This window comes from Lissotriton helveticus, chromosome 8, assembly GCF_964261635.1.
Source record: "Lissotriton helveticus chromosome 8, aLisHel1.1, whole genome shotgun sequence".
Classification (NCBI taxonomy): domain Eukaryota; kingdom Metazoa; phylum Chordata; class Amphibia; order Caudata; family Salamandridae; genus Lissotriton; species Lissotriton helveticus.
In genome coordinates, this window is record NC_136069.1 from 1,190,151,449 (window position 1) to 1,190,167,417 (window position 15,969).

The following is a 15,969-nucleotide window of genomic DNA, read 5'->3' on the forward strand; positions in this document are numbered from 1 at the left end:
TACCCTCTGATAAGCCAAAACTACTCGCCCACACTACCACAAAAGAGCGCATCTGGGATTAGTAATTTAAGCAATGTAAGCCAATAAGAGTCGTCGGCACTTTCTACATAGTGTACCTCATTTTGGTGCACTACATAAAAAGTCAGCTTCCGACAGGAAAGAATTTTACCATGCTTTCCAACTGCACCATGGGTCACAGCAAAATGAATTTCAGCAAACTGTCATACAAATCTGTGTGACATGCACATACCTTAAAACTTTTGGTTGGTGACAAAGTAAACTTTGTTGGAGATGGTGTAGAGTGCTTAATTTCTGAACTTATGCGAGGTGAATCACCGTTGAAGACGGGGCTCTCTTCTCCACAGTATTCGCCCAGTTCCTGCATCACTGAATCCAACATCTCTTTTACAGAATCTATTGGCACAGGCAACTAGAAAGAAAGATAACCAAGGTTTAAAACAAAACCATCCTTGGTTGAAAGTGCACACAACATGCAAATATACTCAAGTTCTACTGACACCATGCAAGAGAACACATTATGAAACACGCTAACCTAACATCTGAATTATGGTCAGGCTTTTTTCAATAGCAAAAAAAAACGGCCTGCCACCAAGAAATTCCTTGACTGGAAGATTAAAATCGGAGGTTAAATACCATAAATAGATAATGTGCTTACCTACCCATAATCTCTTAGCATTAAATATAGGTGAAAGAAGAATGCCCAAAATTAGCAAAAGCAGAACTTTGGAGCTTGTTATTCTTAATAATGTACAACTATTTGGTCCAACGGGCCCCTAGGCTTTGTCTCCGATATTTCTCAAACGTTTTCCTGCAAACCTCGGTTTTGCATTCAGACATATGCATACATGTATATTCTGCAAAAGGTTTACACAACTAGCAGAAAATATTGTTAACACAAATGACTACATGAAACAGCTAACACGACAGACTAAATTGGAAGCCGTGAAACATTAGGTGATAATGTCTTCTGAAATATTTTTGGTCAAGAGTTCACATCCAGTCCCCTTCTCCAAGTCGAAATTTGTAGCCATTTCTTACAAGAAATGTTATGTTAGGTTAAAGGATTTGTACAGCGCGTAGCTGCCCCAGCCACGGGGCTTCCAAGTTCTAGTCTTAAAACAGCATACTACCAAAAGCAACCCATCACAAAGTGCTGCAGGGAGCAGTTGATCTCATTCTAAATTGTTTGGAAACAGCATCTTGTAAGGCAAGTTGTGTTCACAATTAATGAAAAGGGGTGGCGAGGAGGGACAAAAAAAGCCTACAGCTTACCTTCTCAGCAACTGTGTTACTTGCAAAGCTTTCTTCTATTATCTTTAATAAGTACTCTCTGCACTTTTTCAAATAGCTCTTGCACTCATCTTGATCTTCTGGTGAATCATTTTCAATATCTTCTGCTTTTCTCTGGAATATCTGAAAAGAAAGCGAAATTTTAGCAAAACAACAAGATGGAGAAGGGGAGGGCGAGGAAAAAGGAGAGGGAGATGGGGAAGAGCATGTGTGTGCCTTTCCGTTTCTCTTTCAAACTACAGCGCCATCTTATTTGACCATATATGGCCCCCAAAATGGCATGGATGTTCCTGGTGTTAATTTACACTACCTTCTAGTGTAGAAACACGAACCATCTGAATTGGGAAAGTTAGGTAGGAGGTACAATCACATCTAGGGAAAAAAGGAATTTGTAAGAGTTGTTTAACCAACAAATTCTCTTTATTTTTGTGACTTTTTATTTGGACTTTCAGATTGTACTAATTCTTATTCAAATAAACTGCACTCTGCAAGTTTTCTTTACATTATAACTCATCACGTACCTTCTCGAAATTATTACACAATGAAATACAGTTTGAAGTAAGTGGAGAATCTGTATTTCTGCCTTTACATACTCACTTTGGGCCTAGTAGAATGTTTATACAACTTTCTAACTAACCCACGCCCCCCTCTGTTTATCAACTTCATTACTTTAAATACAAGCTCTGAGGCCATTTGTGTGTGCAGCTGCTTCCCCTCCCATCCAGGATCTTTTCTTTCGTGAAATGCTTTCTTAGGTACAGGCCTTGTCACTAACGTCATTTCTTTACTATTTTATTCCACCATTTTAAAAATCCTCCAGGGGAGATTAATACAACTAATGTATTTCCCCAGTAGCCATATGGTGAGATTTTAGTTCCTTGCGTATTTGTTTACTGTGATTTGTCCTCATTATTTCCATTTCCTTTGAAGGCAATCACCAATTCGTCCCAAGCTGCTGCAATGGGTCTTTTACGTAACCTTGGTCATTCCTCTCTGCAAAGCACTCTACTCAGTGCCTCCATCTAACATACCACCTCCACCTAACGAATGTGGGAGGCACAACCACCTTCCATCTAATGGTTAAGACTCTTTTGGCTAACAGTACAGCAATGTCTACAAACTTAGTGACTACTTTCTTCTTTTTGGGTCTCGTGCGTATCCTCAGCTGGCATCTCAATACCTCTCAGATCATCATTTACCTCTGTACAACCCACATCATCTAGCACTGACCACCAGTAATTTTGTACTGCAGGCCAGCTCCGCATTATATGTAGAAAGCTCCCTGTATCACTTCCATGCCCAGAGCTGGTAGCAGAAGCCCCATAACAGATCTGATTGGTGTTAAATGGAATGAGGGATGCCCTGTGTAATGCATTAAACTGAATATATCGAAAGCGGGCATTACGGGATGCTTTTTGCGGGTAATCTAAAGCTCTTTGCCACGCCTTGTCATTGAAGGCACAGGCCACTCCATCATCCCATTTGTCCACGAGCACTTGCAGGGAGACACTGGCATATTATCATAGCTTTATAAAGCCAGGAGATTACTCTACAACCCCGTTCTCTCAAGTCTGAATTATTTCATGTGTAGGGGGTTTGATAGTGGCTATGCCCCATTGCTGCTTAAGAGCATGTATCACTGTTGATTAGTAAGAATTGACCTCTCAGGATGTCCCACTCATCTACTATTTCGAATTCTATAAAAGTAACTTTGTAAAAAAATAGTACTATTGTGTTGATCCCTGCAGTGTCTCAGTGTTGTAGGTCACAGAGGGCAAAGTATCTCAGCGTGGTTGGGAGTCAATTCAAGGGCGTCGCTGGTGGATAAGGAAGGGAAGGCCATGTATAGGTTATGCTCCGTCTTAGGCATTCCATCATTGTCCTAACCAAAAAGTAGACGGTCTCTCCTGGATTTACTATGCTTCATCAACAGGGCCTGCAGTGCTCCCTTTCAGAGACATGACTTTGCATTCCTGTTTCATCTAGAAGGTGACCTGCCAGCCAGAGCCCGAACCACTGCAATAGGGCCACCATGTAGTACCTTTTGAAATCTGGGGCCCCATTCCGCCTAATCAGTCAGGAGCTTCAACTTAGCTAGGGCCACTCTTCGCCTTCTTGCTCCCTGTATCAAGGTTTCCAGCAGTGTATCCAGTTCCCTAAAGTTCTGTGTCAGGATTAGAAATGGTATATTTGCAAAGTAGTACAAGGCCGGGAGCGTTACCATCTTGGCCACTACTATTTCCCCCTCCACAGAACATGGAAGCATGGACTAAATTACCACCTGTGACAATGGGGATCTTATTGCTTTATGTACGTTGCCTTTTGGCATGTCTACTTCATTGTGGTATATATGAATACCTAAATACTGAAAGGTGTGGTGTTCCCAAAGCAGAGCTCAGCTCCTTAGGGCAAACAGATTTCGGTTGTGACTGGCTCAGTAGAAAAGAACATCACTCAGTTTACCAACCGCCCAGAACCTTCTTTAAATTTCTGCAACATATTAGCTATTGGCGTCGGGTCCATTCTCACATCTTCTATTTAGAGCAACATGTCATCTGCCTAGAGGGACACAGCATGTGTTGTGTTCGCCAGTGGTACTTCCCAAGTTAGAGCTCTCTGTCTGTTTCCATGACAGGGGCTCCACAGGCAGTGCTAACACCGGGGACATAAGACATCATGGTCTTGTTTCCCTGACAATTTCATGTGCATCCGATGTAGGACACTCCAATGGCGCGCTGGCTGTGTGCTGAGCATACCGGAGTTTAATCCATAACATTATTTTCATCCAGCACCCAAACAGTACAACACTTTATGGATATATTCCACTTAGCAGTATCAAACACCTGTTCTAGGTCCATCTCCAAGCACGCAAACGTTGGTCAGTTTACACAGGCTTTCTCTTGGATTCTTTAGAACCATTGCAGATTTAAGGAAGTACTTCTATATGGGATAAACCCATTCTAATGACAGAGGATTAGCTCACGCATTAATGGGAGGAACCTCTCAGTATTTTCCTTAAGATGTTATAATCAGTGTTTAGTCTGGACAATGGTCTATAAAAGGGCATTTCTATAGGTCGGAAGCAATAAAGAAGCAACCCATGCTTCTCAGATCATGGACAGAAGACAACGCTTGGTTGCTGCTAGAAGTCCCCATAATATGAAGGTGTAGTTACCACACTTTTCAGGTACTACTCAAATAATATCGAATCTAAGCTGGGCTTAAAAAGAGCCCCAAGTAGCCGCAATTGCCTGTGGAGTAAGGTAAGGGTAATCGAAGACAAAGCTTATTACACAGTGCGTTATTATAGTTATGGGGTGGCAGGATAGAATCGAATTCCAATACATTATTTTATTATCTTCAGCGGACAGGAATACTACCTGTATATATAGATCAATTGGTTTCAACTTAAAATGAGAAACCCAGTTACCGAAAGAGGAGGAGCTCAGATTTTCAAGGAGTGACATGACAGAGTAATAAGTAAATTGCTGGTGACTAAATCTCAAAATGACAAGTGCAGTTCTAGTCTTCTTAAGTAGGTTGGAAAGGAGTCCAGCCAGATTCAAATTGTTACACATCTTAAATACAGAATAAACATACATTGTTACGCACTAGAAAGCTGCTGAACAGGGGCATCTTTATTTGTTGCTGAAAGGGGTTTGAACAATACTGAATAAATACATCATCAAGATGTTTTGGAGAAACACCTGCTCAGAACAAATTTCTGAAAAGATTTTAAATATTTTTTAAACTATGAACCTGGGTATTCCCAAAATGGAAATTTCTACCTTGACAATTGGAGTCAGACAATTGTACCCGACCAAATTTCAGCAGACCGGTACTTCTACTTTTGCTACTTCTGCATTATTACCAACTGCATGGTTTAACCCAAACCCATAATTACATAGAGTATAAAATGAAGGATGTGGTAGTAGAACCAACTTACTAAGAAACAGAGTAGCTTATCTTTTGACAGAGCCTAAGGTAGTAGGTCAACCTTTGTAATATTAGCACCTGCCATAGAAGATTATATGTTGTTTAGCCTTTGTCAAAGAGAAGCTACTCTGTTTCTTATTAGTAAGTATTCCCCCCTTTCTTTCTGAGAACACTGTCAACTTCCTCCAGAGTTACTCCTGTTAATTCACATCCATCCATGAGAAGACAGATAATTGATGTAAGATTATGGAAAACCCAACTACGGAATCCAAAGCATAAACAATGACATAGTACACTAGGTCAATATTTAGCGAAACAGAAGGTCAAAACTTTCCAATAGTACAAAGTCAAATGTAATCATGATATGTACAAAGAACCACCAGAATTACAATGTCAATCGGGTGGGTATATTGAAGTCCAATCAAGCAAGAGTGAGCTAATCCTTGCCTCCGAGTCCTTAACAGAATTGAAACTTTCCATTACGACAGCTAGGACATTTTTTATTCTTTGTCAGGAACGGAGGCGATGATTGGACTAGTTTAAAGCTTCTCCATCACCAGGGATGCCAAATGCAGAACTGGTTTGAAATAAAACCTTTTAAAAGTACAATCTGAGGATCAATTCGCTGCATTAAGAATATCTCCTGCATTAAGAATGTCCTCGACGGGAGCTTCCGAAGAAAAAGCCTTGGAAGCCAAAGCATGGAGTGAGCTCCAAACTGAGAAACATCAATCCCCACTTCTTGCATGGCCCATCGGACCCATCTTCCAATGGTAGGGGTAGAAACTGCTTGATGAGGTTTTGTAAGAGCAATAAGTAATAGACTTTCGCCCTGAGGATGTATATCTTCGGTCTTTAATTCATAAGCCTTCAATGCTCTAACACATGGGTACTCCCAAACTTTTTCTCGGGGGCAAAAATGAAAGTCTGGCTTGTGGCCGAGGGCTGCACAGATGAGCCTGTGTGATGTGGGCGGGGTAAGTGGGAGAGTCGGGGTCAGTAGGGGCGGGGTTACTGGGGTGAAATAAAAAAATCACCCCCCTTTTCAAAACATGACTAGACAACGCTGTATTTAGAAATGCGATATATATGTGTATATACCCCGAATAAATACTGTCAATATTTTTCTTTTTATTGGGGTCTGTTTGTTTCTCACCATAGTTTTTTATCTTTGCCTTGTTTTGACAAGAACCTAGTTCCCTGCTCTTAGGCCTTCAGTTGCGCAGACACTTGGACACAACTTTCATTTGTCTCTCAGAAGACACAACTAATACCCCTATGCCTCTTAAAGTCGCTCCGAACAACCCTTAATGGCCCTGTTGAGAGTTTACAGTACCAAGCCCCAAGCTCATCCAGCAAAACCCAGAAGCGTAAATGCAAAGTGCACTGATTGAGGTATGTTTTCTGTCCTCTGTGCAGCCCGCTGTGCAGACCCCAGCTCATGAAACTTACCACATGCATGTACTCTCAGGAAATACAAGCTTCAGTGACAGCAGGCTGTCAATCTTAATGGACCAAGACAGAACATGCATAAATGGTCCCATGCTGTAATGTGCAAGCTTGGGCAGACACAATACATGCAATCATGAACTTCGGCTGTAATGCACATTTACAATGGCAAAATGGGCGGCATAATAGGCACAAAACCTGCTGCCGTCCCATGCTGCCTTCTCCTAGTCAATAAACTGGCCCAACAATGCAGCAGAAGTATTGTGGTGTCATCTCTAAAATGACTACCATCACAGGTAGGTGCATGCCATTTAATAATAATGCATGTATCAGGCAGAACATCTACTACTATTCTTCCCTGAGTCCCACACTCAATGACACTGTTCTTAGGGTCCGCTGTGATGCTAGATTTTCACTCTGACCCTGAACTCAGACTCGGACCCTACCAGAACCTACCTTATAGCTGTTTCATGCTTACTAAATTCCTCTACTTTACCCCCTCATCCCACCTCTACCCACCACTTTGGCCTTAAATAATTCACATTTTTCCTAACCCATACCACAGCTTGGTACTCTGTCACAGCTTTACTCTTCTATTGTATTACACTCAATGTACACCACTTCTTATTCCTCTCCCCCACCCATGGTTATTTCCTTATCTCATAAATGCCCCTCACACTGTCCCTATCCCCACTTTCTATTACCATCATCACAATCTGCTCCTAGTACCTCTTTGCTCAGTTCATAAGCTTCCTCTGTCTGACCCGCCATCCTCATGATTCCACTCCTCTTCACTCTTATACTCAATTCCTGGCCCTTCTATTTCACTATGCTCATAGCCTTTCATTTTGCACCTACTTTGGCCCCAATTTCTTAAACTTCATTCTCTCTTCACACCTTGACGTCTTAATGCTGCTCTTGCTCTCCCTTCATCACACTCTACCCCTATCTGGCCACACCTTTTTGGTGCCACACGTGTCTACTTTTCTCAGCATTATTTCTCTCACTCTCCTCATTAGCTATTAAACTGCCTACCCTCTAATTGTGCCCTAACACCTCATCCTACGCCTAACCTCTCATTGCACTCAAACACACAACTCTGCGCCTACCCTCTCATTGTGCCCTACTGCAGTATTCAACCCCTACCCACTCATTGTGCCTGTACACCTTCAATTTACTGAAGATTCACTCTATTGATTAGACAGTCCCTCTGTCCTTCCTGCAGTTCTGTTTCACACCCTCACTCCACTGCTTCCCTTCACTCTGCTGCTAGCTCATAGCTTTTGCTTCCATTATTGTGTCATACCCCTCACTATTTCCTTGCCCATGTCTCGGACTTAGCACTCCCCTTCCATATATATCGCTCAAAACAGTCCTTACGTGTAAAGCAGCCCACTCTTCCTGTCCTTACTCCGCTCCAACCCCCTCACACTCCTCATAACCTGCAATACCCTTACTCTGCGCTCATGTAACATTGTTCCTACTCCCTTGCTCTCTTGTTAACCCCTAACCTTTCCATACATCCTCACTGCGCTTCTCATTCTGCTTTTATGCTTTAGTCATACGAAGTCTGCCAGTACCTCAGTTTTTCCTTTCTCTGCCCCTGCCCCTTCCCCTTCCCTCTACCATGTCATTCTGCGTCTGCCCATTCATCTATATATATATATACATATATATATATATATACACAGTGTGCCCCAGTCCACTCAGCTCTGACTCTACCTAATGTGTGTCACAACCAATAACTATTTACTGTTCAATTCTGCAGCATAAAAGACCTGATGCTACATCTGTGCCACAACTCAGACTGTTAGATGACTATAAATTAATACACTTTGAGTAATGCACAAAGCAAGCTGAATTGCCTGTAAGAAATGTGGGAAAGCTGGGATTTATACATAACTATCTGGCTGCTTCCGAGGCATATAAGGTTGTGTATAAACTGCATCTCCCCCAATTCCACCTGTAAACGTTTCCTAGCACCACTGTTGTCAACAGGGAGCCCGTAGATACCTCATGTAAAGCCATGCCATAAAACAAAAGGCTAGGCGTAGCCCATGGATGGATGTAAGGACATTGCTGGATCCTAGTTTTATTTATTTTGTTTACACCACGTGTCGGCATAGAGAGCCTGAGGAAGAAAAGACCGGGGTTGGCTGAAACCTAACCCGGGGCCTTAAAAACATCAATTTAATTACAGAGGCAGCTCGGTTTTAGCAGCACCAATTGAGACATTAAAGAGGCCATACTGTGAGCAGCAGGCACAGGTAGCACAGTGATTGCTCTCAAAGGCAGGGTGATCAAGTGACATCCGAGAGGCAGGTGGGGGCGGGGGGCTTCAGGTGAAGAAAAGGTGTTGATTCAGTGCTTGCTGTTTTTCTAGGGGGGCTGCATGGAGTAGCCTGGTGGGCCGCAAGTGGCCCGCGGGCCGTACTAGGAGTACCGCTGCTCTAACGCTACCTAATTTTGGAACATCTGCTAAACTTTGCTATTACACAGTACTAGAATAACATTTAGTTCATCTTGAAATAATGAAAATCACTCCATCAGGAGTGAATACTATATCTGTGAAGTCCAGTACTCTTACATCCAATACTCGACAACAGGAGACCAAACACAACAGAGTAGACAGTTTTGCCGACGTCTGTTCCCTGGAAAGGTACATATTAGACAGCCAACATATAAATAGAATGGAGAACATAGACAAGAATATCTGGGTTCCGGAGGAATGGACAACCTTATACCTTTGAGACGTTTACAGACTAGGGGATGGTCCCCTAACGGATGCCTGCTGAGAAAGCTGATATAAAAGTGTCAAATTGACCGATAAGCTAAACCAGAGGCCAAATACGTCAGGAAATTCAAGATACAGATGTCTGCCCACACGGGATCCAGCTGCCATTGAGGACACCAACCCAACCATTGTGACCAGGTCGAGCGCCATCTCTTATTTGTGGTATCCTCCCAGGCTCTGGCGAGCAACACTGCAGCCTTCAAAGAAAGACCTTCCAATGCCCCCTGTAATCTGCAAGGCCGTGAGACGGAGTGAATCCGTTAACACTAGATGATGTGGATTCCCTTGGTGATACCTGAGGAGATCCTGAAACAGGGCTACAGGGATTGGAAAATCCCTAGAAAGTTCCATCAGAACTGGAAATCAGGCTTGAGATCTCCATATCGGGGGATCAACACTAAGTCTGCGCTCGGTCACCGAACCTGAGTGGGCAGTCTCATAATCATCGCAGATGGAGGCAAGGCATTACCTTTCTCCGTGCTCCAATCCTGAAGGAAGGCATCGGTCAATATCGCATATAGATCCAGCCTCAGCTGCAATACCTCTCCAACTGGTGGTCAGTCGCGAGACAAAGAGATCGAACGTGCAGGGACCCCCACTTTGTTTGAAGGGCCTGGAACACCTACGGATAAAGTTTCCAGAGGTTGGCATCCTGGCAATGTCGAGAATGCAAGTCTGCCAGTTGGTTGGATTTCCCGAGAAGATGCTCCGCTGAGAAGGATATCTGATCGGTCAGACAATAGTTCCACAGGGCACGTGCTAGATCTGTCAGAGCTCTAGATCTCGTCCCCCAGATGGTTGGCGTAACGGACTGCAGCTACATTGTCCATCTTGAGAAGAACACAACATTGGGCTCGGTCTTTGGTCCAACACTTCACCTCAAAATAAATGCCAGCATTTGTAAAGCGCACAGCTACCTCCAACGGAAGTGTCGCGGCGCTGTCCGTATACCGCTATGGAGCCCTTACTGGCTTTTTCCCCACTCCTGGGCACCCCCAAGGTGAAGCCAGGCATTCAGCGCTGTTGGGGCCGTTGTGGAGATTAAGCAAGCTATTGCCCAGAGTTGCAGAGTGGGACCCATGATTAGGATAGGCACTGAGGCGAAAATTATCAGGTTCGAAGAAATTGAGCCCAAGACCCGCCGAGGCGGGTATTGAACCCTGGTCCAGGGCCAAAGCTCTGCATCAGGGTCTGCCGCTCTAACCATTGAGCACATTGAGCACATTGAGCCTGCCATTAATCCCAGGCACTTTATGTGGAGGGCTTGTTTGGTGAATGACCATTTTCCTCCTGTGGAAAGCTTGCTACAGCGATCTCCCCAACCCTAACCACTGGTGTCTGATTCGATCACCAGGTTGGGTTGAGATCCGAAGAGAACTCACCAGTTGCATGTTTCTACATGGGAGATCCACCATTGCAATTCCTCCCTTGCCTCTTCAGAGAGGGGAAGGATTGGGAGTAACTGAGTTCCCGACGTAGATAAAATATCTTTAGGCACTGTAACACCCTGTAGTGTAGAGGGCCTAAAAATATGGCCTGTATTTAAGCTGAAAGAAGGCCCACTATCCGTGCAAAATGTCAGAGTGAAATCGAACACTTGGCCAAAGTCCTTCTGAGTTTGTGTTTGATTTTGGCAAACGTGTGAGAGGGAAGGCGGAGAGTGGCTTCAATCGATTCCACTAAGAATCCCAGAAATTGAGTTGATTGCGAAGGAATCGAGGACAATTTCTCCTCGTTGACCAAAAACCCCAGAGATTTAAACAGGTCGATAGTCATATGGAGATGAAAAAGAGGTACAGGACATTGGTCCAGTATTAAGATGTTTTGTTAGAGACAGACTATTGATCTGACTCCTTGAGCTCTCAGGTGTTCGATGACTGGTTTCAGCACCTTGGTGAAGCACCATGAAGCGGAGGACATACCAAAAGGTAGGAAAGTTAACTTAAAAACCCAAGACCCTATTGAAATTTGAGGAACCGTTTGTGCAGAGGAAAGATCGGGATCGTAAGATAGGCATTTTGAGGACTATTCAGTCTTGGGTCTGCAAACGGTCTCTGAGAACATGGATACCTTCCATCTTGAAGCAGAGATATATCAGCCACTCGTTGAATTTCCTCAGGTTGATGACAAGGCGATGGCCTGATCCCTCTTCCCCATTAGAAAGAGGTTGCTGAGGAACCCATGGGGATAGAGAGTTGTCTCAACAATCACTGCTTTTGCCAACAACGGAAGAATCTTGGCATCCACCAGTGCCGACTGTTCCAGTGAGAAAGACAGGGGAAAGGGGAGCACTGGGTGGGTTGGAGAACTAGAGAAGTCTAACTGGAAGCCCCTGATGGTTTGAAGTACCCATGCATCTGCGGTAAGGGAGTACCAATTATGGAAGAAGTCTCCCAATCTGCCCCCAAGCCTGATTCCCTTGAAATCCTGTACAATCACCTTGTGGGGGTACTGTAGGAGAAGCTGCCCCTTCCTCTTTCATCCAGACAACAGGGTTAGATCCTGGTCAAGTAGAAGGTACCAAATTTTGAAGGATCTTGCCACTGGCCTCGGCTAGAGTCGACATCTGTAGAGGAGGCTTGGGAAGAGGCACGGCCGGTTGAGCGCCCACTACCACACCCGTTTTGACAATAACACAGGGCGTAAATATTCAGCTAATAGAAGTCTGGCCCTTATCCAGAGAGGTGAATGCATTCACAAATTTCCCTAAGTCTTTAAAGGAAGGGTTCCCAAAAAGTGTGCCCTCAGCTACAGGACCTGCCTCTGATGTCGGGAGATCCCCTAGTTTGGGATCGATCTAGTTTAACAGGGACCAGTGACGCTCTGTGGATATTGCAGCACAGGATTATGGCTTTTTGTTGTGAGAGACTGTTGACAGAGGGGATTTGACTCGCGGAGGTCTTTAAATTTGTCCCTTCGGCCCTCTATTTTGAACCGTTATTAGTACCCTCTCAACAGGAGCCTATTGGCTACTGGACTTGGACTTCACTTAGAATATCCATCTCCTCCAGGCACTGGTGACAGGGGCTCAGTGTCATGAACCCCTTGACCACCACAATCGTGGCTGTTTCATTTTGTTTGTACTACATGGTGTGCATCTGCCAGCAGTGGTTTATTGATAAGCTGGTGAAGTATTAATATATTTGTAGATACTATAAACGCTCTCCACTCGTCTTACTCCTCAATTGGCCGGCCCATCACTTTCACCTAATCTCTGTAGCAGTGAAACATGTCTGGCCGCAAGTGTGCAGACGGGGCAATATAAGCCGTTATCTGAAGTCTGGGCGATATTTGAGAGCCTCCGCCTGGAGCAGAACACCCTCTTTGAGGGTAAGATATAGCATTAGAATTAGGATGCGCCCATGTGGTTGAATCAGTTCCCTGTATAATAGCAGAGGGAGTGCTGGTCCTGCGGCCTACTCGGCCCATTTGGCATACTTTCATATATATTTTGGAATTCCTGGGTTTTCCAAGACCAATTTAAAGACCAATTTACCCCCTGTGTTAGCCCCCCAATATCTTTGTCAGTAATATGGAAGAATACTGGGATTACTTTGAGGAAGAGATCACATACCTCCCAATTGATGACAAGTTCTGCCAAATAATGGACGTTTCCATATTTAAGGCTTTGTCCCAAGTGGTGGCACTACTGTAGAAGAGAATTGAAGAACATCAGGCTGGATACCAGAGACCCCTCGAATCAAGGTAAGACCTTGCTAGACCCCAGGCCTTCCTACCTCCAAGGCAGCCCATGTCTTCGCTCCCAGAAAACAAAGCGTATGCACTCAGACAGGGGTGACCATATGGACTCCTTTGTGTGTCTGAAAAAGGCACTTGAGTCCCAACATAGTCAATCATCTAGCCTGCAATCCGACGCCTCTGGAGACCTGACTTTTTCTGCCCCTGCTCCTAAACCGGGGGGATGGAGGTGACTCGTTCACTACCTCAAATAGGGACGGGGACTCGGGTAGGCCATGGAGACAGTCCTGCGACCCTTTACCTGCTGAAGATGACAAAGCAGGGGCGGACACCCCTCCTTTAACATCAGATATGTTGGATCCCGACGATCTCCTGCATCCGCATTCAGTGTAGTTGTCCCCAGCCCTAAAGTGGCCTAATATATTTATATATTGCTGGGCAACTATGGAAATCAGTACATAAGAAAGTCTGGGATTGTCTCCGCGCGAAAAGCACCAGGCCTGCGTTAGAGGGCAATGTAGTCTTCACTCCGAAGATAGACCCAAAAATGGTTACCTTCTTGACGAAATTTGTGAGAGAACCAAAAAAGGATATAGATCGATCTTGGCGATCATGTCAAGACAAATGATTGGACATTGCCGGGCCACTGTCCAAAATTGTTGACATGGCCAAGGATGCTAAAGCTTCCGAATCCCTGATCTCTCCCGAAGCCCTGTCAATCTGAGCAAGTAGTCTACTGGTCATCCTGTTCCATGTTGTGAGCACCCTTGCCACTAGAAAATATGTACTGTAACCAGTGGGTTTGAGCTTCCTTTAAGAAAATGTTGGTTGAACTGGTACCCTTACCAGGCACTGGTCCATCTTAACAGGAAGAAATTGCTGGTCTGTGAACTCGAAAAGAGCTCTTTAAGAACAGTACAGGCTTTCAGGGCCCACTCAAAAGAGAGGGAAGTCCTTTAAAGAGGACGGAATCCCATCACCCACCGAGGTGGCATGCTTCATCATCTGGGATCTCCTCTTAATGAACCTCCGGTTCCAGCTCTCGTAATGACCGGGGTACCAACAGAGAGAGCGGTGCCTCACATCCTGAGCTGTTGCCAGGTGAGGTGAGGTATGCACCCGTGAATTACGGGTGACATCTAATTCCTTGTGACATCTTTACAAAATTGTGACCACAAGTGTATGGAGTTTGTATTCATTCCAACCACTATTGTTTATATTCACTTTTTTATATTCACCTTTCACGAACACTAGCATTTCTGTGCTAGGCTTACAGTAGCAATCTACACCTAATTCCTGAGAAAGGCCTTGATCATAAGTTGATCGGGTATGGCTGAAACATGTAGACCTGTTTTATAAGACTAGTGCAGTTACCATTTTTTCATACTGCACTTGCACTGTTTTTAGTTTTGGCACCAAGAGATACCTAATAAATTATTTTCCTTAGGTAGTCAATTTTAAATCACTTCACACTTAATCACATGCACTACAAACATCAACCCAAAAAAGGAGCTTGCTCCATCATTCATGGAATTTAGATAATCCTTGAGTTTGACTATATCAAAACATCCCTGAGCTCCTCCCTCTCAATGAGGGGCTTGTAGCCCTTGGTTGCACTAGCCTTTGCAACTAAGGGGAGATCCCAGATGATGAAGCATGCCACCTCGGTGGGTGATGGGATTCAGTCTTCTTTAAAGGACTTCCCTTGCTTTTGAGTGCGTCACAAAAGCCTGTACTGTTCTGTGCTTAAAGCGCTTTTTTCGAGATCAAACAGACCACCGATTTCTTCCTGTTGAGAGGGACCAGTGCCTGGTAAGGGTACCAGTTCAGCCAAGATGTTCTTTAAGGAAGCTAATTCCCACTGGTTACAGTACATATTTTTTAGTGGCAAGGGTGCTCACAACATGGAACAGGATGACCAGTAGACTTCTTGCTTGAACAAGTGATAGTTACTGGTATGCAGTTAAGTTCCCAATTCTCTTCACAGCGTCCATCCACTTGTCTACCACTGGGCTTCAGACCTAGTTCTAGTCCAGAAGGGCAGCGGCAACCCTGCAGCAGTACCACTTCTGCAGCTTGTCAGTGTCTCACCTGGGCTGGTGCACAGGACCTCCTTTGGTTGCAGAGTCTCCAAGGATGAGAGCCACCATGGATGAGTTAGGCACTGGCTTAAGAGATGAGCACTTATCTTTCCCAAATAGTCTTGTATGGCCAATCAGGGGATATTCACCCTTTGGGTTTTCAGTCCTGGGGCCATGATCTTGTTGTGATTATCTTGTGTCTACGTGAGACCACGCTGACAGCCCTCGAGACCGGTTTAGGCTGGCTCATGTGAAATATGGAACAGCATTGTACAGAAGACTATCTCCTGTAGAAATGCATATCTTGAACAGGAAAGGGGTGGTGTAGGTTTCCTTCTGACAGGTAAGTTTGCTACATACACAAAGATAGGTTTTGAGATTGTACACAGGAAATTACTGTGCATAGGCTCTACTGCATTATATGTACATTAGCAACCTAACACAAAAGTGACCCGCATTTTCTCCATTCATACTGTCCAGGTACAGACAGAAACTGGGATACAGACACGGGCAAACCTTCATGCATGTCCCAGTTATGGGACTCTGAATAGACTTGGGGAATAGATAATCATCCTCACAAAGAGGAGTGCACTTTGAATGACCCGGGTCAAATTCCCTGCCCAGAAGGCTCAGAACAGTCATCAACTGAATGAATATTGAGCTCACTGTGGAAAAATGCGGAACGCTGTTCAGAGGATT

General features: G+C 44.4%; 1 protein-coding gene across 2 annotated transcripts in view; it reads right to left on the reverse strand.

Annotated features, from left to right (window-relative positions):
• LOC144773229 (E3 SUMO-protein ligase RanBP2-like) overlaps positions 1 to 15,969 on the reverse strand; it is an 827,846-nt gene that overhangs the window by 420,001 nt on the left and 391,876 nt on the right. For both annotated transcript variants that reach the window (XM_078658128.1, XM_078658127.1), the window contains exons 15-16: positions 1,294 to 1,434; positions 251 to 430 (exon numbers count right to left, since the gene is read on the reverse strand). In XM_078658128.1, coding sequence (XP_078514254.1) covers positions 251 to 430; positions 1,294 to 1,434 — 321 coding nt within the window. The remainder of the gene's footprint in view (positions 1 to 250; positions 431 to 1,293; positions 1,435 to 15,969) is intronic.